The sequence below is a fragment of the Galeopterus variegatus genome, unplaced genomic scaffold, assembly GCF_000696425.1.
Source record: "Galeopterus variegatus unplaced genomic scaffold, G_variegatus-3.0.2 Scaffold343, whole genome shotgun sequence".
Classification (NCBI taxonomy): Eukaryota; Metazoa; Chordata; class Mammalia; order Dermoptera; family Cynocephalidae; genus Galeopterus; species Galeopterus variegatus.
Window position 1 is genome coordinate 437,156 of NW_007726454.1, and position 25,723 is coordinate 462,878.

Sequence of the window (25,723 nt, forward strand, 5' to 3'; positions counted from 1 at the left end):
AAAGTAAGTTATATATAGACTGTTTTACAGGGATCCAAAAAGCAATGCACCAGAAATTTTTTTTTTTTTTTTTTTTTTAAAGATGACCGGTAAGGGGATCTTAACCCTTGACTTGGTGTTGTCAGCACCACACTCTCCCGAGTGAGCCACAGGCTAGCCCAATGCACCAGAACATCTTAAGACTAGATTTTCTTATTTACCTAATGGACGTAAATGAGCTGCTATATATGCAGTTATCTTCTTGTGGTTTGATAGCTCCTCAGAATTTATCATTACATTGATGAGGTCAGAAAGAAAAATTAGTAACTATTCTCAGCTGTTCCTCCCCATTCTGTTTCTCTGCTACTTTTGAGCAAGGAATCCAGAACTAAATTACTGGCCAGGACATTTTTTGGTGGGGGTGGGGGGAGGATGCTTGCTTGTACTGACCTTTTTTTCCCCTCCTCAATTCTTTACTATTTTAGCTATTTTCCTGGACAATGTGAATGGATCTATTGTCCAGGGGATGCCATATCTTCAGTTGCTGCTTCCGAGAAGAGTACTGGAAAAATTTTCATTTATGATGGTCGAGGAGATAACCAGCCACTTCATATTTTTGACAAACTCCATACATCACCTCTTACTCAGATACGGTTAAACCTAGTTTACAAAGCAGTAGTGTCTTCTGATAAATCTGGAATGATTGAATACTGGACTGGGCCTCCTCATGAATATAAATTCCCTAAAAATGTGAACTGGGAATATAAAACTGATACAGATTTGTATGAATTTGCCAAATGTAAGGCTTATCCAACCAGCATATGTTTTTCACCAGATGGGAAGAAAATAGCTACTATTGGTTCTGATAGAAAAGTTAGAATTTTCAGGTTTTTAACTGGAAAACTCATGAGAGTCTTTGATGAATCACTGAGTGTAAGTGCAATTTAAATTTAATCAGATTTTACTTTTCTAAAAGTATCTTTATTTTGTGTTATTTCTTCAAAGATATTTTTTCTGGATATAGACATTTGACGCTTATTTTCTCTTAGTGTATTAAAGATAATATTCAGCAGTTTTCTATCTTGCACTGTTGATCTTTGAAACTCTCTTCCCTAGATTTATGATGTCATATTTTCCAAGCCAGTTATCGTATTTATGTGGCTGGGTTTTTGTTTTGTTTTTCCAGTTTTGTTTTGCTTGTCAGTTCATCCTCTTAAGATACTCAAAACTTATTCCAGGCCCCTTTCTCTTGTCACTCTTTACTCATGCCTGTTCATATGACTACTCCCAAATTTATTTCTCCAGCTTCCTACTATGAACAGATCTGATCCTATCCTTTTTTTTTTTTTTTTTTTTTTTTTTTGCGGTATTCATGAATAGTACCAATTTCAATGTAGTTGAACAAACCAGAAATTAAAGAATCATCCTTAAATCTTTTTCATTACTCCTCTATTTATCATGAGTCTTGCCAATTTTGCTTTCTAAGTATACATCAAATATATCCATTTCTTATCAGTACAGCTGTTACTACCCTAGTTCATGATCTTTTGCCTGACCTATTGCATGGCCTACTGCCTGTATCTTCTGGCTTCCTCCTAATACCCACTCTGCATCCAGAGCAATCTTTTAAAAGCACATATCTGGTCATGTCATTCCTTTGCCTAGAATTTTTCAGTGACTTCCTGTTGTTCTTAGGATCAAGATCAAAATGTTCGCCTATCATGTTGTGGCACCTGTCTACCACTCCAACCCACCATAAATCACCTTTCTCCCTGTCTTTCAGTTTCTTGAACATGCCTCCCACCACTGGGCCTTTGAGTATGCTATTCCCTCTGCCTGGAATGAAACTCTTTCTCCTTTCACATTCTTTCATTAGTACCTATTTAACTTATCCTTCAAACTTCAATTGAAGGGTTACTTCCTTTGGGAAGCTTTCACTGCTCATCCAGTCTAGGACAGCTTTTTTAATGTGACTGTATATCACTCTATCCATTTTTCTTTTACTGCATTTGGTGTGGTCATATTATTTGGTTAATGTATATCACCCCTAGTAGAATAAGCTCTATGTGATCTATTTTGGCTCATGATTGTATCTCCAGCACTAGTACCTGACACAGAATTACCTCAAATATCTGTTGAGTTATTTAGCCATCACTTGTTAGACTGGTAACAAGAATTTATGAGAGTATATAGTTGTAAAATAAGAGTTTTTATCCATGCAAAGTTAAGTGGTTTCTCTGGATAGTTGGGTCTCATCAACTATTTCCACAAGGTGGTTTTCTGACTGCTAATAATAAATATGTTGAATGCTGTAAAAGTATATGGGTTGAACCTGTTTAGCAATAGTTTTTTATAGTATAACTGTCAACGCTATAGTCCTTTGTAGTGACCAATATACATTGGATTTCCCACATTAAGCTCTTCAAAAATTCTGTGAACTCTTATTAGTGGCACTCTTGTTTTCGTGGCAAGTGGTCATGAATTGGATGCTGTTTGCCTGAAGTAATATGAATCCAGACGGATGTGAATATCTGTTTGTTAGCCAAATCATCCTCATGATAGCCTTCCACCCTGCTTTTAAAAAGAAAACTTTCTTGGTGATGTTTTCTTCTTTTATGGTGGCTGATAACTAGATACTACTTATAATTTAAATATAATTTCAAAACTACCAACTTGCACCTCTTCCAAGATTCCTCAGGGAAAGAAATATACAGAAAGTCTGGACATAAATCTCTTAACACACACACTCTGAACTGCTCAACCCACTCTATTTCTTCATCATTGTCTTCAACATTTGTTGAAGTGATAGGGCTGAGGTGGCAAGAGGAGGTCAGTAGTAAAGCTTATGACAGAAGTTGAGATTCAGAATGATCATTTGCCAGAAAAGCCAAGCTTCAACAGTTAAATTAGTTACTTAACAATGCTAGTGACTAGTAAATGACTGGAATTTCACAGTTCCAGCAGAGGGCAGTGAAGGGGAGAGCTAATTGGTTAAAGTCCTAGTTTAACAGACAAGAAATTGAACGGGATGGTGTGAATTTGCATCTTTTACTTTCTGTCTGTCTATTGCTGGCCAGTATAGGAATCAACCCCCTGATGTTGGTGTTATCAGCACCATGCTCTAACCAACTGAGCTAACAGTTCAGCTCTCTTTTAGTATTTATTAACCACAGTCACCAGATATGACCATGAAGTTGTATATCATAAAGGCCCTGCGAAGACCAGAACACTGTAAAAAGATTCTGATCAGGTGCTTGATTGGATAAACATTTATGACGTTCTTGTATATGGACAGGTGACCACCTATAGACCATGTCTTAAAAACTGACTCTTCTCTCTAGCAGAAATGATCATGAGTCACCCACTACAAAAATGTAATCCAGCATTCTAGGCTATTCCTGGCATACAAATAAGCAATGTATCAGTATCTCTGTCTTTGAGACTGAAGATAAGAAAACATAATAACTAGGCTTTTTAGTTCTATAAGACCTTGGCTTGATGCTTGTACTGTAACATACATACATACCTCCTCCTGATTTCTGGAGTTTTGTATATTGTTCTTCCCCTATCTAAAAAGAACTGGATATTTTCTGTTAATACAAGCATGAAACAATAATAGAAATAAATGGGACATGAGTGTGGCTTATTTTTATTTGCAACAGAGAACTACTTTTGAATTCTACTATTTGATGCCCTGAATGTCTGGAAAACAATATAATGATCATATCTTTTGGAGGGCTTGTAGTGTGCTAATTCAGAGTAATTGTGATGTGATATCCGTCTTGAAAATTATGTATTAAATATCAAAAGAAAAGTAAAAATTCCTAACTATAAAGCACTAATAAAAATACTCATTTCTCCCAAATCACATTAACCTAATGGTAATCTAACATAATTGCCCCATGTCAAGATAACTTGAAACATTTTCTGAAATATTAAAAATTCCTAACTATAAAGCACTAATAAAAATACTCATTTCTCCCAAATCACATTAGCCTAATGGTAATCTAACATAATTGCCCCATGTCAAGATAACTTGAAACATTTTCTGAAATATGAATTTGTTATAAATTAATGAGATAATAAGAATTCATTTATTCAATAAAAATTGAGTGTTATATGTCAGGCATACGATCCTTGAACAAGGACCTCATACTCTATAGATGCATTGTCCAATATAAGTAGCCACTGTCGCTGGCCAGTTAGCTCCAGTTGGTTAGAGCACGGTGTTTATAACACCAAAGTCAAGGGTTCGGATCCCCAAACTGGCCAGTCGCCGAAAAATAAGTAGCCACTAGCCACATGTGGCTGTTGAGCATTTGAATATGGCTAGTCCAACCTGAGATGTGCTGAAAGCATAAAATACATACAAGATTTCAAAGACTTAATTTTTTTTTAAATAATGTAAGTTATCTCTTTTTATATTGTTAATGTTGAAATGATAATATTTTGGATACACTGGGTTGAATAAAACATTAAATGAATTTCACCTGTTTCTTTTTACTTTGTTTAACATACCTACTAGAAAATTTATAATTACATATGTGGCTTGCGTAATATTTCACTGGGAAGTTCTAGTCTGTGGCTTTTAGAAGGCAGCAGATATGTTATTTCTGTAGAGAAAGCAGTAGTTATAGTAACTTTTTTTTAATTTGGAGAACCAGTTTTGTTTTTAACTAAGAACTAGTAAGGTATTTTTTTTTTAATTAGGAGAACCAGTTACCATTTAATGTAAAGTACTATTTTTTATAATTGAACTTATTATAATGTCTTTATTTCCTACTTACACTGTTTAGAATCTCTATTAAGATATAAAATTACACAAACTGTTAGTGGCTCTTAATATGTATTTTTCTTCTATTTAAATTCTCATTACCTTTATTTTATATAAAATGTAATTTATGTAAAATATACAAATATATAATATATAAAACATAATTATATAACAAAATTTATATTTTAAATATCAAATATGTTTGATATAAAAAAGGCAATGGGAATTTAAATAGAAGCAGAATACACATTAAGAGCTACTAAAAGTTTGTGTTATATACATTCTTAATAGAGATTCTAAACACTAATTAGGAAATAAGGACATTATATTAACTTTATATATGTTATATATATAGTAAAGGCAATGAGAATAAACGTGTGTGTATATGCCACGTTTTTGTTAATAAATGGTTTGTTTCCTAGATGTTCACTGAATTACAGCAGATGAGGCAACAGCTGCCAGACATGGAATTTGGCCGACGAATGGCTGTGGAACGTGAGTTAGAGAAGGTGGATGCCGTAAGATTAATTAATATAGTTTTTGATGAAACTGGACACTTTGTGCTATATGGAACAATGCTGGGCATTAAAGTTATAAACGTAGAGACAAACCGGTAAGCTTTAATATGATGTATGTTTTTTTAAATGCAATTAGGGGGGACCATTCCCTCCATCAGGGAAACAATGGGAGTTTTGTTTGTTCCAAGATAAGTGGAATGGTCCCAAATGTCTAAACTTAACCAAATGTTTTGACTGGATTTTTCTGTGGTCTCTTGGTTGTTTATAATCTATGTAAAAAGTTTCCACTCATGTTTGTAAAAGAAATGGAAAGAAGATATGCATAGTTTCAAGTTTTGTTTTGTTTTGTTTTTAACAAGTTTCACTCTGCCTTTTGCTTATTGATTTAAATTAGCCTGGTTCATGTTAAATGTTGCCAAATATTTTAACCACAGAATTCAGCATTACATCCTGCTAGACATAAAATCAGAAGTTAAAATGCATGAAACCACAAAAAGACTTTTGTGGAAACAGTCCATTTGGTCTTAGTACAAAACAGCTACAATCAGATACTATCACTGAATGTAAATGAAAAGAACTTAAAGAATATTTTAAGGAAAAAAATGTTCTGCACATTCCCACATATAGACATATTTATATTGTAGTTCTTGGCGATACAGAATCTTTGAAGTCTTACAGAAAGATTAAAATAATAGGAATAGGTTAAAATTGTAAAAATGAATGATTGATTTTTTGTTTTTGTTTTTTAACAGAACAGTTTGGGGGTTTTTTTTGTTTTGTTTTGTTTTTGTTGTTGTTGTTTTTTAGAACAGTTATAAGTTCACAGCAAAATTAAGAGGAAGGTATAGGGATTTCCAGTATACCCTCTGCCCCACACATGCATAGCCTCCCCCATTATCACCATCCCCCACCAGAGTGGCACATTTGTTACAACTGATGAACCTACATTGACACATCATTATCATCATAATTTACATTTAAGGTTCACTCTTGGTGTTGTGCCTTCTATGGGTTTGGACAAATGTATAATGATATGTATCCACCATTATAGTATCAAACAGAATACTTCACAGCCCTAAAAATCCTCTGTTCTCCCTCCCTACCCTGTAAAGCCTGGCAACTGCAGATCTTTTTATTGTCCTCCATAGTTTTGCTTTTTCCAGAATGTCATATAATTGAAGTCATACAGTATGTAGCCTTTTCAGATTGGCTTCTTTCAGTTAATAATACGCATTTAAGTTTCTTCCATGTCTTTCCATGGCTTAATAGCTCATTTCTTTTTAGCACTGAATAATATTACATTGTTTGGATGTACTACAATTTATTTATTCATTCACCTATTGAAGGACATCTTGGATGCTTCCAGGTTTTGGCAGTTGTGAATAAAACTCCTATAAACATTCCTGTACAGGTTGTTGTGTGGACATAAGCTTTCAACTCTTTAGGGTAAATACCAAGCGGCACGATTGCTGGATCTTATGGTAACAGTATGTTTAGCTTTGTTAGAAACTGCCAAACTGTTTTCCAAAGCAGCTATGCCCTTTTGCATTCCCCCCAGCAATGAATGAGAGGTTCCTGTTGCTCCACATCCTCCCCAACATTTGGTATTGTTAATGTTCTGGATTTTAGCCATTCTTATAAATGTGTAGTGGTATCTTGTTTTGGTTTGCATTTCCCTTATGAAATATGATGTGGAGCATCTTTTCATGTGCTTATTTGCCATTTGTATATCTTCTTTGGTGAGGTATCTGTTAAGTTTTTTGGCCCGTTTTTTAATCAGGTTGTTGGTATTCTTATTGTTAAGTTTTAAGAGTTCTTTGTATTTTTTGGATAACAGTCTTTTATCAGTTGTCTTTTGTAAATGTTTTCTCTGTGGCTTTCATTCTCTTGATTGTATTTTTTTAACCTGAAAATTATAGCTGCCTACCAACTTAAAATACCTTTTTTGGGGAAGATAAACATTTTTAAAAACCTTTCAGGGCCGGCCCGGTGGCGCACTGGATAGTGTGCCGCTTGGGAAGCACGGCGGCGCTCCCGCCTGAGGGTTCGGATCCCACATGCAGACCGGTTCCCGCTCACTGGCTGAGCGAGGCGCGGGAACAACACCGAGGGTTGCAATCCCATTGCCGGTCCCCGGTCCGGTACGGGGGCAACACTGAGGGTTGCGATCTGTTGCCGGACACGGAAAAAGACAAAAGACAAAAAAAAAAAAAAAAAAAACCTTTCAATAGTTATTTATGTACATAAAGGATAGTTGATTCCTAGCTTTTATCTGTAAAGTTGTCATGATTGGAGTTAATTCTGGTGATTTTACTGTATAAAACGCTGTATTTTTCAGGTGTGTGCGGATCTTAGGCAAGCAAGAAAATATTAGAGTGATGCAATTAGCTTTGTTCCAGGGAATAGCCAAAAAGCATCGTGCTGCAACTACTATAGAGATGAAAGCTTCTGAAAACCCTGTTCTTCAGAATATTCAAGCTGACCCAACAATAGTCTGTACATCTTTCAAGAAGAATAGATTCTATATGGTATGTGGAAGTACTAGGACATACACCTTAATGTTTCTTCCAGTTTGGCTGGAAGTTTTATTTTCTTGGCTTATGCCTCAACTGAAGAGAATGTTGGCAGTAATAGCAGACTTTCTAAACAACCAGAATACCATCTTAGAACATTAATATTGTAGAATTTCCAACTAAGAATTGATTTTAAGTATTTCTTTACTGTTTTCCATCATGTTTTGTAAAATTTTCAACCTGGCTTTTACAACTATTTGTCTTTCTAAGATGAAGGAAGTTAGTGGTTATGGTCATAATTGCATCCAAAATAGTTTTCATGTTGGGGTTTTAAATTTTCTTTTTAATGTTTTTATTATTTCTTAGCTTTTACTCTTTTTTTTTTTTTTTTTCTTTTTTAAAGATGACCAGTAAGGGGATCTTAACCCTTGACTTGTATAAAAATAAAAAATAAAGCACACATATTCCATTTTAAAGTTTGAGGAAATAGAGAAACGTAAAATAAATAATTCAGTGCTTCCTTAATATGTTTAGGAATTTTCTTTCAGTCTTATTAGATGTACATATTCTTAAGCAAAGCTAAGATGGTATGAACATGTATGAACATACATATGAATTTTCTCTTTTTTCAAATCCAACATCATGAAACATAAGTAGAATTTCACAAATCTAAATCAAGATAAACTTTTTAAAAATCCATGTGAATAGTACAACAGATATGTCATTCCTTTGAAACTGGAGAATAAGAGGTTACAGTGATAATATCCTAGCTTGGTTTTTTCTTTATCTGGAATCTATCCAAGTCGATCAAGGAATAACATTATATAAGAAAGGGACTGGGGCATCAGCTTTACCTTCTGAGAACTCAGTTGGCATCAGGTAGAGCTTGCTTATGAGAGAGGATTTCTACTTCCTGAGAGTCAAGTAAAAGAAACAGGCCTTGAGAAGTCCAGATTTTAACAACTGAACAGTTTTTCTCAGTTCTCCTAATACCCTGAGAATCGTGAGATTTCTACAAATTCACTCAAAATGTATATTCTTTTTTCCAAGTTTCAGGACTTAGATCAGCTGGAGCTCTGGGGTGGGGGGGTGGGGAGTGGGGAGAAAGTCAAGATCCATTTACTGATTCATCTTTGTGAATCCCAATCCTATCTAGTACTGAGTGCTGCTCATAGCAGTAATAGCAATTATTAGTATTTATATAGTACCCTCTATGTGTTAGGAACTGTTGTCTAAGCACTTTATACCTATTTATTTAATATTCACAACTACTTGCATTGGGAGGTAGGTACTATTATCCCCATTTATGAATGAGGAAATGAAAGAAATTAATTCATGTCCTCAAAGTCATATAACTAGTAGATGGCAGAACTGGAATTCAAACCCAGGCAATAAATAGTGAAAAGTGTCCTGGAGCCTCTTGGATCTACATTAAGTGAAATAAAGCCAGGCACAGAAAGAAATACTGCATGTCCTCACTCATAAGTGGGAGCTAAAATAGAGAAAGACAATAAAGAAACACAATAATACATGGAACTTTCAAAAAAAAACAGAACTGTGGTTATTAGAGGTGGAAAAGGGGAAGGGGAGGAGGGTTAGGAAGATATTAGTTAAGGGTCGCAAAGATTGATTATGTTTTGTAAACATGACTATACTCATTATCGATTTCATCACTACATATTGTACATATGTATAGATATTAAATTCTGTACCCCACAAACATATATAATCAATTATATTTCAATAAAAATAAAGAATAGTGAAAATTAAGCAATAGGTAGCAAGTTAGTTCATACTAGTAGGCAGAAGTAGATAGCTACCACAAATAAAACCATTATCTTATTAAATGTGTACCCAAGAAAATTTCTACCCAAAGGAAATTAAATACCATTTGAATCATACATGTTTGTTATATTACATGGATTACTTTTATATCAGACAAATGTAAAAATAATTTAACTGCCTTACATGTTCTATGATGGGAAGTGATTCCTGAAAAAAGGATTTATTCTGATGTGAATTCTTACTTTCCTCAAATACTTTATTAGAAATGAAATTTCCTTCTTAATAAATTTTTACCAGATAAAAACTTTAATTCATTCACTCTCTTTTTGTTTTCTCCTTGAGTTTACCAAACGAGAACCAGAAGATACAAAAAGTGCAGATTCTGACCGAGATGTTTTTAATGAGAAACCTTCTAAAGAAGAAGTCATGGCAGCTACTCAAGCTGAAGGACCTAAACGAGTTTCAGATAGTGCCATAATCCACACAAGCATGGGAGACATTCACATCAAACTTTTTCCTGTTGAGTATGTACTGTTTTTGTTGTCTTACAGAAATACCACTGTAAATGTGTATATTTGAGGAAACTATGCAAATTTTACTACTTTGATTTAAGAGATTTTAACAATTTGAAATGTTTGATAGAGCATCTATTCCTGAGCTTTCTGATAGCTATGTTCCACTAGAAAATGGAGAAATTTTATACATACATACACATACTTTGCAGGTTTATTATGAGGACAAAATATATGGCTATGAAAGTGCTGAATATAAACTGAAAAGTGATATACAAAGATATATCAGTATGACCATTAATTGCACATCCAAAACTCTGGGTTTGGGGCTTGGTTGTTATAACTTGCTTTCCTCTTAGAGCAAATCCTTAAGGGAAAGATAATTATTTTTCCTCCTGACATTTGCTAGACATCCCCTCTTCTTTAGGTCCAGTAGCTGTAAGTTTTTAAAACAAATTACGGGGCTGGCCCGTGGCTCACTTGGGAGTGTGTGGTGCTGATAACACTTGGGAGTGTGTGGTGCTGATAACACCAAGGCCACGGGTTCGGATCCCATATAGGGATGGCCGGTTAGCTCACTGGGTGAGCTTGGTGCTGACAACACCAAGTCAAGGGTTAAGATCCCCTTACCGGTCATCTTTTAAAAAAAAAAAAACAACAAATTCCAACAGAAAATGTAAAGGCTTCAATTGAAAACAAGCTAAAAAGTATTACAGACAGTTTAAAAGTTTGTAAAATGAACATGCAATACCAAATAGAATAGAATATCTCTGGCCATTGTTGATCAATCCAAAAGGTGACATCTTTCACAACACGTTTACTAAAAATTACTTATTTATTTTGGATATGAATTTTTATCATACCATATGTTAGTACTGAACAAAGAACTAGGCAGTTCTAGACTCCTGGACAGTCTCATTTCAAGTGCTCAGAACCATGCATCCTTGAGCCTGTTTCCTGATATACTTGGTTCAAGATTCTCTTAATTTTCCCTTCCATTCCCAGCTCTTGGAGCTATTACACGATAATGTACCATATGAAATCATTTTATGAGATTAGGTAATATTGTTGCAAATGCTTCATATTATAAGTGTGTGACTGTCATTTAAAGCTGATTAAATTTAGGAGATGTATAAAAAGTTCTTGGTCAGGAATGTGTCACTGTACTACAACATTGTTTTTATAAGAAAATTACCTTTCGCAGGAACTTAACCCCACTATATGTGGTAAACTGACTTAAGATATATATCTTAAGGTGCTGTTTTTCTTTTTTATTTGCTAAATGACCTTGAAATCTAAATACTGTCAAACTCAAATATTAGTAAGCAGTCGTGATCTAAAAATACTACATTAAACAATAAGAACATACTACTACTTACATGCCCTTTCAACTCTTGCTTGTCATGAGATTAGAGGAGGGTATGAAAAAGACTGTCCTTCTGAAACATTCAGAAGACATTGAAAACATCATTAGGAGGCAGTACTACAAAGAAAACTGTCTTAAGATGCTCTGAATAGGTTTCATATTTTTAATATATGTCTTATAGGTGCCCTAAGACAGTGGAAAACTTCTGTGTTCACAGCAGAAATGGTTATTATAATGGGCATACATTTCACCGTATAATTAAGGTAAGTTGCACAAATTTCATGTGATTTAAAATATCTGGAATCAAGGACAGCAATGGTGGCATGATTACCTTTTTAGAAACACAGCAGCAATATTTTGTCATCAGCTAAAGCAAAGGATAAGATAATGAGTAAAGGGTCATGCTGAGATAAAACAACAACCAAGTTAACCTATTCCTAGTGACTAGACAGGGATTAGGTCTAGATGATTTTAGATAATGGAAGAGCCATAATGCCATCTGATCTATGAGAACTACTATTATACCTGAGGAGCAGAGATAAAACAACAACCAAGTTAACCTATTCCTAGTGACTAGACAGGGATTAGGTCTAGAAGATATGATTTTAGATAATGGAAGAGCCATATGCCATCTGATCTATGAGAACTACTATTATACCTGAGGAGCAGAGTGAGCTCAACCCTGGAAATTTGTTGAGCAGCATTCCAAAAAGTGGATGGGGCAGTGATACAGTTCTTGGTTACTGGTAGATCAGAAATGGCAGGAGAAAAAAATCAAATCTCAGGGAAAGGGAGGGAGAGAAGAGAAGGGCAATTATACAAGACTTAAAATACTACACAAATCCTAAAATTTAGTATTAACTGGTTTCTAATTAGGTTATTGGGAAAGATAGTACATGTCTATAAATAAGAAAACCATTGCATTTTTGTTTCAATCATTGAATATAAGGTGGTGGTTGAGCAATAGAAATGCATCACCCAAATTTAAGTATATCTTACTAAGGGTTTAATCAAATCACTTCAGAGGGACTCCTAAGGAAGTTAAGATTTCATTGAATTCAAAGCACTCTTGGCAGAAATATATAAAAGTCAAAAGCATACGTACATACACAGAAAAGGACAGTGTAATATTCTTTTGTATACTTTCTGTTAAGGGCTTCATGATTCAGACAGGAGATCCAACAGGTACTGGTATGGGAGGAGAAAGCATATGGGGAGGAGAGTTTGAAGATGAATTTCATTCAACATTACGACATGACAGACCATATACACTTAGTATGGCCAATGCTGGATTGAATACCAATGGATCCCAGTTTTTTATAACAGTAGTACCAACGGTAAGTACACCATTATTCTATAAACCGCAGATTCATAAGAAAGTAATTCACTGGAACAGAAAGCTGCATTATTTTCTGTTCTCTGCATTATTATATCTGCCAGGATATAAAAATGAAAACAATTTAGAGACAAAAATGTAAAATTACATAACAAATCAGTTTTGACTTGATAAAACAGTATTTTCATGTAGTAGAAAGTACAATGGACTATGATTCAAGATACTTGAGTTCCATGTCTCAACTCTGCTACTGCAAATTGTGCAAAATAAAACAAATTATTTTACCTCTCTGGCCATTTCCTCATCTTTAGAATGGAGAGATCAGAGTATATGAATTCCTGATTTTGAGACTTTTCCCCCCATCTTTATATCTCAAATCAGAATACAACTCATAATTAATGGCATTTCAGATTTGATGAAATATATTATAAGACCATTTAACTCTATTGCTGTGCAGTTCCACAAAATTATAAAAATTATACTTTTTTTTTTTTTTTTTAAGAATTAAGCACCAAGCAATGAAAAAGGAAAAATATTTATAACTACTAACTGCCAGGCACATAGTCTCATGTGATGTGAAGGGTCCTCAAAAAGTTCATGGAAAGATTTATATTATATCTTTTAATTCCATTTTTCCACAGATTTTTTGAAGTACTCTTGTATTTACAATACAAACTTCTAGTATCACTATCTCATTTTCAGTAATAGATGAGCAAACAGTGAGACATTAACTTGTCAGCGGTCAAGTAAGTAGCAGAACTAGCATTTGAACTCCCACTGTCTAATGCCAAAGCATGTGCTGCTTAAACTATTACAAACTGCCTCTTAATTGTTCAGGTAAGATTCCTGCAGAGAACTTTTAAAGCCTTAGCCATAATTCTTTCAGCCATGCAAAGTATCTTACCCTTAGCAAACATCTTCCAGCAGCTCCCTTTGGTCTGAAAGATGTACATACTTAATTAAACATTATACTGTGATTTTATATTTTCTCATGTAAACCAAGAATCACTTAGAGACGAAAGCTAAGTTTTTATTGCTAAGGAATTATTGTACTTCTTTTTAAATATATAATAAAAAATAAAGCATAAATTTAAATTCTCTTTAGTTTGCTCACCCAGAGGGTGTGATTTAAGAAATCTGAATATACCAAGATTTTCTGTTTGTCTTGAAAACAGCCTTGGCTTGATAATAAGCACACAGTATTTGGACGAGTGACTAAAGGAATGGAAGTTGTACAGAGGATCTCCAATGTCAAAGTCAATCCCAAAACAGACAAGCCTTATGAGGATGTCAGCATCATAAATATTACTGTCAAGTAAAATAAGATTTGTTTCATTGTATTTGCAAATAAAAATGCACATACAAAACACAAGATTATATTAAGAAGCTTAAGACTTGCTAAACATACAAATCATGTTACAAAGATGCAATATTACATTTTATATTTTTCATTAAATGTCATTTTCTAAAAACTGTGCTTGGTTTTTTTGGCAATATTTTTAATCCCAGGAGGTGATAAATTGAAATAGACTAAACTCAGGCAAATAGAATTCCTTATAGCTAATTTTTCATGAGACTCAAATAGTAGATAATTATTAAATAATGAGAGTGGCATATATTTGTTCCTTAACTTTTTAAAAACATGCCAAATATTCCACCCTTACATGTTTAAAGGATGGCAGATCCTTCAAGAAAAAATACCAGAATCTGATGTTATACAGTATATATCATTTCCTTTCTTTACAAGGTTTTTGTTTCATGCCAAATATTTTTTCTTTTGATCACTGTTAGTAGTAACTAGTGGTAAGTAAAGCGTCAATAAATAAATAGGAAGTACCTTATAAGTCAAAAGTGTTATATTCCTTAATAACTGAAATATTGGGCCGGCCCATGGCTCACTTGGGAGAGTGTGGTACTGATAACACCAAGGCCATGGGTTCGGATCCCTCTATAGGGATGGCCAGTTTCCTCACTTCAGAGAGTGTGGTGATGACAACACCAAGTCAAGGGTTAAGATCCCCTTACCAGTCATCTTTAAAAAAAAAAAAAAAATCAGAATAAATGAATCCTTGGTTTTATATGCATGTTATTTCACATTCTTTTTCTAATATAGCTAGCTAAACAAATTTTTTTCTGTCCCCAGGTTATCTTACTTTAGTAAATATACCATAAAGAAGTTTACATAGAGTAAAATTTTTGGTATCTGATAATGGAGAGATTAGTAGAAATTGGAGCTAGAAAACAATGAGTTCAAAGTCTTATATTGGCTTTGTCTCCTTCATTTACCCTTATAACTTACTTCATAACTATAAAGAACCACTGCTTTTAGTTTCCAGACGTACTTTTCCAGAAATGTATGGGAGGAACATGCTGCACACACCTGTGTAAGGAACGCATATTTTTATGCTTTAAATCCAAACTTACACTTTTCCATCTATTGATCAGCAGAATGATTTCCTTTATTTTGTACCACAAACTCTTGTGAGATGCAAGAATATGCCAAGTTGTGCTACTTAAAACTAATACTGTGACCTCCTTTTTAAAAGTAGAACTTAAAGTTGGACATAAAATGACTTTTCACTGTGACATTTACCTCTTCCTAGACTGTAGGTGTTTAGACTAATCTACCTAGCTTTACTCATTCATAAAAGCTTAATCTATTTCATTCGTTTTTATAGCCGAGTAGTATTCCATTGTGTAGATGTACCACATTTTCCATATCCACTCATCCGATGATGGACATTTGGGCTGGTTCCAACTCTTGGCTATTGTAAAGAGTGCTGCAATGAACATTGGGGAACAGGTATACCTTCGACTTGATGATTTCCCTTCCTCTGGGTGTATTCCCAGCAGTGGGATAGCTGGCTCATATGGTAGATCTATCTGCATTTGTTTGAGGAACCTCCATACCATTTTCCATAGAGGCTGCACCATTTTGCAGTCCCACCACGACCTTGAGAGAATTATATTACGTGAAACGAGTCAGGCACAGAAAGAGAAATACCACATGTTCTCACTTATTGGTGGGAGCTAAAAATTAATAAATAAATTCACACACACACACACACACACACACACAAAAAAAACACCAGGGGGGCAGGGGGAAGAAGATATAACAACTACAATTACTTGAAGTTGATAGGACAAGCAAACAGAAAGGACATTGTTGGGTGGGAGGGAGAAGGAGGAGGAGGGAGGGAGGTTTTGGTAAGGGGCTATAATAATCAACCACAATGTATATCGACAAAATATAATTTTTTTAGAAAGTGTATATATATATATAGAATATAAATCCCCCCAAAAAAATAAATAAAAGCTTAATCTAAATTTTTGGTAATACTGCCACCAAGTGGTGATGAAGGCTCATTCCACTTAAAAGTGCAATTATTTTGCCTTGAGTGAAATCATATTTGACTAATGAATTTTTCCATTCCATCTCAAAAATTTAACATAATTGGTTGGCCTAAAAACATACATTGTCATGTCTTTTTTAAAGCATATTTTGAATTATCAGGATACAATCTCATACTTACTCATTAGTCCTACTCATTAGTCCTGTTCATTCTTCCTTCTTTCAGGGAAGAGTACAGCTATTTTCTTCCGTTACCACTTTGCAAATTGACAAGTATTCCAGTGTGAAATATTAGTTCATAGGCTACAGCTAAGTTTCCTAAGCCATTTTCTAAAATAGTCATTTAATGTTCTCGATGAAAAAGGTTAAATCTAAAATTTTTAAAGCAATAAAAAAAAGTTTCACTCTGTTCAATGCAACATTTTAACTCCCCCTTCAAAATACTACAGTTGCATTCCTTATTTAAATGTGACCTACATCGCAAATACAGAATAAGTTATTTCTAAATCTTTGCTTCCTCAAATAAACTACATCTCAAATTTGACAAGCAAATCAATTCCCACCTCATTTTGTTTTATTGGTTCTCTTAACCACAGCACAAATAAAATTGGTTACAAGCAAAAATACTAGGGTTATGTTTCAAGAAACAGACATTTTAGAATAATGAATCATAGGACTTCTTTAAAATGATTTTAACATTTTATTGCTTTCCATACTGATCATATTAGTGCAAATATTAGCTTCTGGTGGTTATAAATCATTCCTGAATTATAGACCAGGGCTATATACTTGACAAACCTCCTTTACATAAACCATACAATAATATTTAGGCTCAATACAGAAATTCAGAACTAGGAAGCAATCAGAATATATTGAATTTAAAACATTTCTCCCATTCTTAAATTTGACATTTCCCAGAGGAAACAGCACAATCTTAACTAGGAGCCTCAGAAAAATATTTCCTTAAGAAAAAAGTTACAAACACACTACCATCATAAATACATTATAGTCAGGTCTAAGCATAATTTTAAATTGTGCTGTTATATGCTAAGAATGTGAATTACAAAGTTTAGCAAAATTGGTGAAACAAACCTAATAATTTACAAGGAAAGCAAGTTCATGTATTAGTGTTATACCTTTTTTTTTCAATTACCTAGTACAGAAAACAGTTCAAGGGCTCACAGGCATATGCAATACCTTTTATTTTTCACAGTTACTGAAATCAGTCAAATATTAAATAATTTAATTCAGAAATATTATTTATGCATACAAACTACACTTGTAACAGCATGACCTTTTACTTAAAAAATAAAGGACGAAATAATATATTTACTTATTTACATATTGCCCATAACACTGATGGGCTATTTTTATGTTTTGTTCTCTGAAAGTTTTGTTGTTTTTAAACAAACAAATACATTTGAAAAGACTGAACCAAAACAGTGCAGTCCTAAAAGTCACATCTTGTCATCAGACATCATTGTCCCTCTAACAACTGAACTAATAAGATTTAAGATTCAACTTCATCCTAAAGAGTAAAGAGCATTAAAAAAAACTCACAAAATCTCAATCTAGCTATTTAAATATAATAAGTCATGCTTCCATAAGATTATCCTTTAAAAATGAAAAACAGTAAAGAGCACAAAATTTTTAAACTTTTACTCAGAACACTGCATAATAAATGTAAACTTTTTGAATGTTCTTTTTCTTCTTTACACATACTTTTCCTCTTAAATACCTTTTTAAGGCCTTGTCATCAAGAGCCTTGATGATATTGTATTGTCAACATAAATGCACTTATTTGGGGAAATATTTTAAAGCAATTAGGTAATAAGCATTCCCCATTGTTTAAAGAACTCTTAAGGTAAAAGTAGTTTTCTATTTAGGTCTCTATCTTTCATGTAAAGCCAACCCCGGTTCTCTGTGTAACTTATCACATTTTACTTACAGTCTTTATTTACTTATTCTCTCGAAGAAGGCAATATTATTTTAGAAACACTCTAAGTACTTTAAATGTACTAAAAATAGAAGGACCAATTTAGAGTTCTGACCTAGGAAACTATACATAAGCCTAGGTTCAGTCCTGGAAATGGGTATTTCTTAGTGAAAATCAAATGACTTTCAGTTTTATTAATCATTCTTCAGTTTAGTACTGATCTGACGGTCAGGCCTAGTTAGATAAAATTTCATTCTGTTTCACTGTGTTTTATACAAAACATTGTAGAAGAAAATTTTAATAAAACACTATAAAATATTAACTTTATTATATAGCTTATATTCTTAGCATTAAAGGTGTTCTGTTATATTGAACAGAAAGTAATGTAATCCTATCATCCAAAGATGCATTAAGCAACTGAATTTCTACCACTAAAATAGTGCCACAATTCACTGAAAAGGCAGGCTAAAGAAGCTATACTTCCCATGTTTCAGACAAAGGTTCCATTAGGCACTCAGTTTGCTATTTTTTCACTGAAAGAACAAACCTTCACTTACCCTTTCTCTGTGACTACTTCTTTTCCAATATATGGGACACATATAATCTGAAAAACTTAAATAATAAAAATACTTTTTAAAAGAATGTATATTCAAGAAATCTCTATTCAATCTAATCTCAGATATTTAAATTTTACCATAGAATAATTTTTTAAATACAATAATGTACTGAATTCTCAACCCAAGATTCCTTTTATATACATATCCTAAATTAACTATCATCTTTGAGATGTAGAATTTCCTACAACATCATATGTGTAAAATAACACTTAACCACAAACTTTGAACTGCTGCATTTAAAATCAGGCAACATCCAATACTCCAGCAGCCACGAGTTGCCGTGAGAGCCAGTCCAACCCTTCGTACAGTCCCATACCACTTCGAGCATCACAGCCCTGAATATACCAGCTACGGCCACAGCATAGTTTATGGAGACTGAGAAGTTCAGTGATTTCTTCTACTGACAGTGCTCCAGCAACATCCTAAAAGATATATAAACACATCATAATTTTTTATCAGTCAGTCCATCGAAATTATCATTTTTCTAATTATTCCTATTTGAATAGAAATCTGTTGATAACATTCTAACAGAAGCCTAAAAAGAAGTTAAAACCTAGATTCATCTTTCAATAATTATTCTGAGATTACAAAAATAGAAAAAATTAGAGTTTTGGTTAAAATGATTTATATGTGTGTATACATATATACAATTTTTCTAAGAGTAGCCTTTTTATAAGCCTTATTATAAGGTTTCAACTTAAAAAAAAAGAAATTAACAAATATAGACCATAAAAAACGGTTTATATATAGAGGTTATATAATGAAGAATTGATTACGTTCTCATTCCAAACACTCCTTGCCCCTACTTCCCAGGAGCAACCACCAGTAACAATTTCTTACGTATTTTTCCAGAAAATTTCCGTGCACATTTATGCAAATAAACAAATACAGAAACATACTTTAGACTTTCTATACCTTGCACTTTTTTGTTTTTTCTGTTTTTTACTTAAGAAACATGATGAAGATAGATTTTCCACATTATTTATAACATCAGAATTACATTCCATTGTCTAAATGCAACAAAATTTAATATTTATTAACATTTAGATTGAAGTCATGTGCTTATGTACTATTATACAATCCATATATACACACATACATACATATATAAGTTTACATAAATTTACATACATTTGCAAAATTATCTGCAGAATAACCTTTGGATATTTGTCTACAGGATAGATTATTAGAGGTAGAATTACAGGGTCAAAGGGTACATGCATCTAAAACTTTGACAGGTATTGCCAAATTGCCCTCCAAGAAAATATGTCAGTTTAATAACCACACCAACAGTGTATATGAGTCTGAGAATTATGAAACATTCTTTTGTTTAACAATCTGATAGATAGGGGCTGGCCCGTGGCTCACTCGGGAGAGTGTGGTGCTGATAACACCAAGGCCACAGGTTCGGATCCCATATAGGGATGGCCGTTTGGCTCACTGGCTGAGCGTGGTGCTGACAACACCAAACCAAGGGTTGAGATCCCCTTACCGGTCATCTTTTTAAAAAAAAAAAACAACAATCTGATAGATAGAAAATGATATTTTACTTTCTTATGTGCATGTCTTAAATCAGAGCTAAATGTATCAGTTCTTAATAATTTGCCCTTTATTTTTTATTAAGGGGAATATTATTTATTCTTCATCCTATTCTTCCCCTCCTATGACATCTACTCTACTCCACTTCACTTAATAGCATTCTCATCATCTTTGATGCTTAGGCTCAAGATCTAGGAATCTTCAGCTATTCCTAGCCCTTCATCCTCCCCAGTCACCAAATTCTAACAATTCTACCTCCATAAAATCTCTTCCATCTGATTCCACCTTTCCATTCCTCTAATTCAGGCTCTTGTTAACTCTCACTTCAATTAATTCAGGAATTTACTCCATCTCCCTGTCTTTAGTCCCTTGCCCTGATTCATTCTACATTCTACCCCCAGAATTACAGTCTCAAAACACTGATAGGATCTTATCACCCACTAGTTCAAAAACATTTTGACTGTTCTCCTTTGCTCATAGAATAAAACCTCAATTTCTCAGTCTAGCCCTGTCAAGCCTTCACAGCATGGCCTTATGTGTTATTCTAGATTTTCTTCTTCATCTCTACCTACTACACCTCACATAACAGGTCTGCTTGATGCTCCCTAAAAACACTCAGCTATTGTTTTCTCTGCCTGTAAAGTTCTTTTCTTCACATACTGACTCAATTCTGATCCATAATTTCAACTCTTATAATTTCAACTCGAATCTTGCTTTTTAAAAATCTTACAAGATGCCACTTTCTCTCTCCCCTAATTCCCTGTAATACTTTGTTAACATTACTGAAGTTACTTACCAGTTTTCCTTGTATTAGATTCATACACATGTGTTCACATACATACAAAGGAGTTTCTGGTGAGCACCAGCTACCTTACTTCTTTTTGTATACTTCAAGATACTCAGCACAGCATTTTCCACATAGATTGTACTCAAAACACACAAAAGAAACTTTATAAATATCTATTAAATTGATTCTCTTTTAAATCTTTCAAGCTGCCTTATGACATAGAATGCATGAAACTACTAAAATAAGTATTTTGATATAAAAATATATTACCTGTTTGTTAGCAAAAATGAGGAGCAAAGCATCTCGTAGTTCTTTTTCTGTTAACAACTTTGCAAGTTCACTGTGTGCTTCACTAATTCTGTCTCTATGACTGCTATCAACAACAAATACGACAGCTACCCAAAAAAAACCCACAAAAATATTCAATTAGTCACTTGTTAAGTTTCAGTAAATGGACCAAATATTTAATGCTCTCAGTAATATATTATGCTTAAAGTTTGTCTACCATCACTATTTTCACACAGTGAAAGGCTGCATATTATGGTTGGAACACCTACCAATAATTACAGGATGACTGCGAGTAGTTCATATAACTTCCCAGGTTTAGGTTCCCCATCTATGACAGGATTTATAACATTTGTTTTGTCAAACAAAAACTGCTTTGTATATCAATTAATATTTTTCTCTTAATGAAAATGTGCAACTCATGACCTTCTACCTACTGATGCCACTTTTTTGAATACTACCTCCTTTACTAAAAAATAGTCTTTTAAGCATTTTTTAAAAATCATCTTTCTCTTTCCAAAGTATTATTTTCTCTAGGCTAAACATCCTCAGACTTTCAACCATTCCTCAAATTCAAAATTCCATTTTTTCCTACTAAATAAGACTCATACTAAGTATAAAAAAATCCCAAAGTAAAAATAATTATCTTGTATCCCATCTAGGTGTAAGGTAGAACACATGGCATGAACATAAGCTTCATGTTGGGGTACAGCAGGCAAAAGTGTAGAATGAGGCTCAAATGTGAATAAAAGCTAGGTGGAATACATGTGATATTATATAGTTTGGTCAAAAGCAAGCCACTGTAGGTTCTTCTGCAAATAACAACTATTTGTGAATGGAAAGGAGGGAGTAGAACTATTAAGAGATTATAATGAGATAAATGTTGAAATAAACTGAGCAGCAGAACCATACACCACAAGTTCAACTCTATACCACCATTTGCCAGCAATCACACCTATATGAATACTGATAATATATGTTAACTGTTAAGAGCAGGAAGAGGTAAATACAGTCATGTGCCACAACAATGAAATACATATACAACTGTGGTCCCATAAGATTATAATACTGTATTTTTACTGTACCTTTTCTATGTTTAGATATGTTTAGATACACAAATACTTACCATTGTGTTACAACTGCCTACAGCATTCAGTACAGTAACATGCTGTACAGGTTTGTAGCCTAGGAGCAATAGGCTATGCCATATAGCCTAGGAGTATAATAAGCTATACAATCTAGGTTTGTGTAAGCACCCTCTGTGATGGTCACACAACAAAATTGTCTAATGAAGCACTTCTCAGAACATATCCCCACTGGTCGGCAAAGCACAACTGTACTCTTAACTGCCTACATAGCTAAGTATAGTTTTTATTTTATAATAATGGTTTATCATGAATAAACCAAAAGTACCATATTCCAGTCTTCCCACCTTCATTTTTTAAAAAATAAGGGGCTGGCCACTGATATTTAAATGTATAGTCTAGTATTTAATCAATGCTTAAATATCAGCTTTGCTAGTTAAATCAGTGCACTGAAAACTGTCATTTAAAAAATATGAAAAATTAAGATGTCAGTTTTGACTCTCACCTTGAGTATTGAGGTAATAATGTTTCCACAATGGTCTTAATTTGTGTTTTCCACCTACATCCCAAATGGTGAATTTTAGATTTTTGTACTCTACAGTTTCGACATTAAAACCTGTTTTTTAAAAAAAAGTTACTTTTATACTGTATTTATATTTACAATGAATGACACATCAAACATAGTCAACCCCCTATTTATAATTGTAACTTACAAATTATCTGCATACAGCAACATCTACTGAAACCTAACCAACCCCACTCCTAATCCTACATATACCTTTAACAGCTGCTAGCTCTTTAAACCTCCACCAGGGTTCTAACCTTGGAATCCAGGTACCTACCAGCTCTGCACCACTTTTACCTCCCACCTCTAACCCTCAGCCAGAGTCACCAATCCCCTATTACTTCCAACTTTCTCAGCAATAATCTGTATCTTTTTACCATCCCACTATCCACGTTTCAGTCCCATAGCCACTGAATCTTGTATTTTTTCTCTGAAATGCTGGTTAGGAGCCCACCAGCATGACAGATCAGTATCAAAAAAGACCCCAAGAACTTGGCTATAAACTAGGGTTTGTCTGTAAAGTGTCCAGTAAGGTAAAAAGCAATACTCATACTTACCAATTGTTGGAATGGGCTGCATGAACTCATCCTGTTTTAACTTAAACAAAATAGTAGTTTTTCCAGCACCATCTAATCCTAATGTAACAACCCGAATTTCCATTTTTGGTCCAATGTGAACTCTGTTATCCTATAATTTAAAATTGTAAAAATATTTTTATTTTGATATAAAGTTACAAAGTAATAGCATTTATGCTTTTTATTTCTTTTTTTTTTTTTTCCTTTTTGTCTTTTTTCGTGTCCGGCAACGGATCGCAACCCTCAGTGTCGCGCCCGTACCGGACTGGGACCGGCAACGGGATCGCAACCCTCGGTGTTGCTCCCACACCTCGCTCAGCCAGTGAGCGGGAACCGGTCTGTATGTGGGATCCGAACCCTCGGCGGGAGCGCCACTGCGCTCCCAAGCGGCACACTGTAGCAGTGCGCCACCGGGCCGGCCCTATACTTTTTATTTCTAAAGCACCTTTGTTAATTATTTCCATGTCTCCTTCATTGCAATCTAAGTTGTACTCCTCAAAATCCCGTGAATCTGATCTTCTCGACTAGATGAATTCCTCCTCGTGGCTAAATCTTTCCTTGGTAAAACTGACCACTCTGTCTCTGCATGAATATACACACACACACACAAACACACACACACAATTTTCCCAGGTTTCCTTAGCTCAAACATTCTTTTTTATATAACATGTTTTTATGCTGTACTAAAAAACTCAAAATACGGCTAAATTAATTAAAAATGAAAATTGCTTTTCAATTCCAGGAAATATCCACTGTTAACAATTTGAAATATATCTCTCTAGACACTTCCATATGCACACATTGCTTAACATACACAAAACAAATTTACTTAAAAAAAAATATATATATACACACACACACTGCAAATAATGTTTTTCACTCAACATTATCTTATGGAATCCTTTCATTTCAATAATACAGACCAACCTTTTTCTTTTATATTATTTATTTTTTTTTATTTTTGCTGAAGCATAATCGATTATACATATTTTGGGGTTAAAGCATTGACTAACATTGCCCATGTGCAACATGGCAATGATCAAATTAATATTATTAGCATATTCATTATTATAAATCGTAATTATTCATTACACACCTTACCCAATCTCTCCCTAACCCAATGCTGCCTCCCCCTCTCCCACGTCTACTAATAGATTTGTTCTCTCCTTCTTTACGTTCAACATACTATTGTAGTCTCTCTCTCTCCTCTCCCTTTCTCTCCTTCCCTTTCTCCCTTTCTTTCTTTCTTTGCACTCACTTATGAGTGATGACATGCGGTATTTCTCTTTCTGCACCTTATTTCACTTAACATAATTTTCTCCAGGCTCATCGATGTTGCTGCAAATTTCATTCTTTTTTATGGCCAACTAGTATTTCATTGTGTATATATACCGCATTTTTCTATCCACTAGTCCATCAATGGACATTTAGGTTGGTTCCATATCTTGGCTATTTTAAATAGAGCTCTAATGAACATGGGAGTGCAGGTATCCCTTTGACACAATGATTTCCATTCCTTTGGGTATATATTGAGAAGTAGGATTGCTGGATCATATGGTAGTTCTATCTGTAGTTGTTTGAAGAATCCTCCATACTGTTTTCCTTAATGGCTATACTATTTTATAGTCCCATCAACAGTGTAGAAGAATTCATCTTTCTGCACATAATCGCCAACATTTCTTATTCTCAGTCTGTTCAATAATGGCCAGTCTAACTGGGGTAAGATGATATCTTGATGTAGTTTTGATTTGCATTTCCCTGATGCTTAGCGATGTTGAGCATTTTTTCATGTGCCTGATAGCCATATGTATGTCTTCCTTTCAAAAATGTCTATTCAGCTCCTTTGCTTGTTTCTTAATTGGATTATTTGCTTTTTTATTGTTAAGTTGTTTGAGTTCCTTACACATTCTGGATATTAATCCCTTGTTGGATGAATAGTTTGCAAATATTTTCTCCTATTCTGTACGTTATCTTTCTGCTCTGTTGATTGTTGCCTTTGCTGTGCAGAAGCTTTTTGGTTTGATATAATCCCATTATTTATTTATTTTTCTTTTGTTGCTTGTGCTTTTGGGGTCTTATTCATAAAGTCTTTGCCCGATCCTACTTCCTGAAGTGTTTCCCCCTATGTTTTCATTTAGTAATTTTATGGTTTCAGGTCTTATACTTAAGTGTTTAATCCACTTTGAGTTGATTTTGGTA

The 25,723-nt window shown here is 34.0% G+C and overlaps 2 protein-coding genes across 6 annotated transcripts in view; one reads left to right on the forward strand and one right to left on the reverse strand.

The window, feature by feature from the left end:
- PPWD1 (peptidylprolyl isomerase domain and WD repeat containing 1) overlaps positions 1 to 14,255 on the forward strand; it is a 22,068-nt gene extending 7,813 nt beyond the window's left edge. For 4 of the 5 annotated variants that reach the window (XM_008567761.1, XM_008567765.1, XM_008567763.1 and 1 more), the window contains exons 5-11: positions 465 to 912; positions 5,176 to 5,366; positions 7,610 to 7,799; positions 9,912 to 10,093; positions 11,629 to 11,710; positions 12,602 to 12,784; positions 13,959 to 14,255. In XM_008567761.1, coding sequence (XP_008565983.1) covers positions 465 to 912; positions 5,176 to 5,366; positions 7,610 to 7,799; positions 9,912 to 10,093; positions 11,629 to 11,710; positions 12,602 to 12,784; positions 13,959 to 14,102 — 1,420 coding nt within the window. In that variant the 3' untranslated portion in view covers positions 14,103 to 14,255. Of the gene's footprint in view, positions 1 to 464; positions 913 to 5,175; positions 5,367 to 7,609; positions 7,800 to 9,911; positions 10,094 to 11,628; positions 11,711 to 12,601; positions 12,785 to 13,424 lie in introns of all 5 variants that reach the window. The other variant, XM_008567762.1, reaches the window with a different exon arrangement.
- A 2,567-nt stretch (positions 14,256 to 16,822) lies between these two features.
- Positions 16,823 to 25,723, reverse strand: part of TRIM23 (tripartite motif containing 23) — a 42,180-nt gene continuing 33,279 nt past the window's right edge. The window contains exons 8-11 of the mRNA XM_008567766.1: positions 23,507 to 23,636; positions 22,890 to 23,000; positions 21,285 to 21,409; positions 16,823 to 19,110 (exon numbers count right to left, since the gene is read on the reverse strand). Of these exons, the coding sequence (XP_008565988.1) occupies positions 18,931 to 19,110; positions 21,285 to 21,409; positions 22,890 to 23,000; positions 23,507 to 23,636 (546 nt within the window). The 3' untranslated portion in view covers positions 16,823 to 18,930. The remainder of the gene's footprint in view (positions 19,111 to 21,284; positions 21,410 to 22,889; positions 23,001 to 23,506; positions 23,637 to 25,723) is intronic.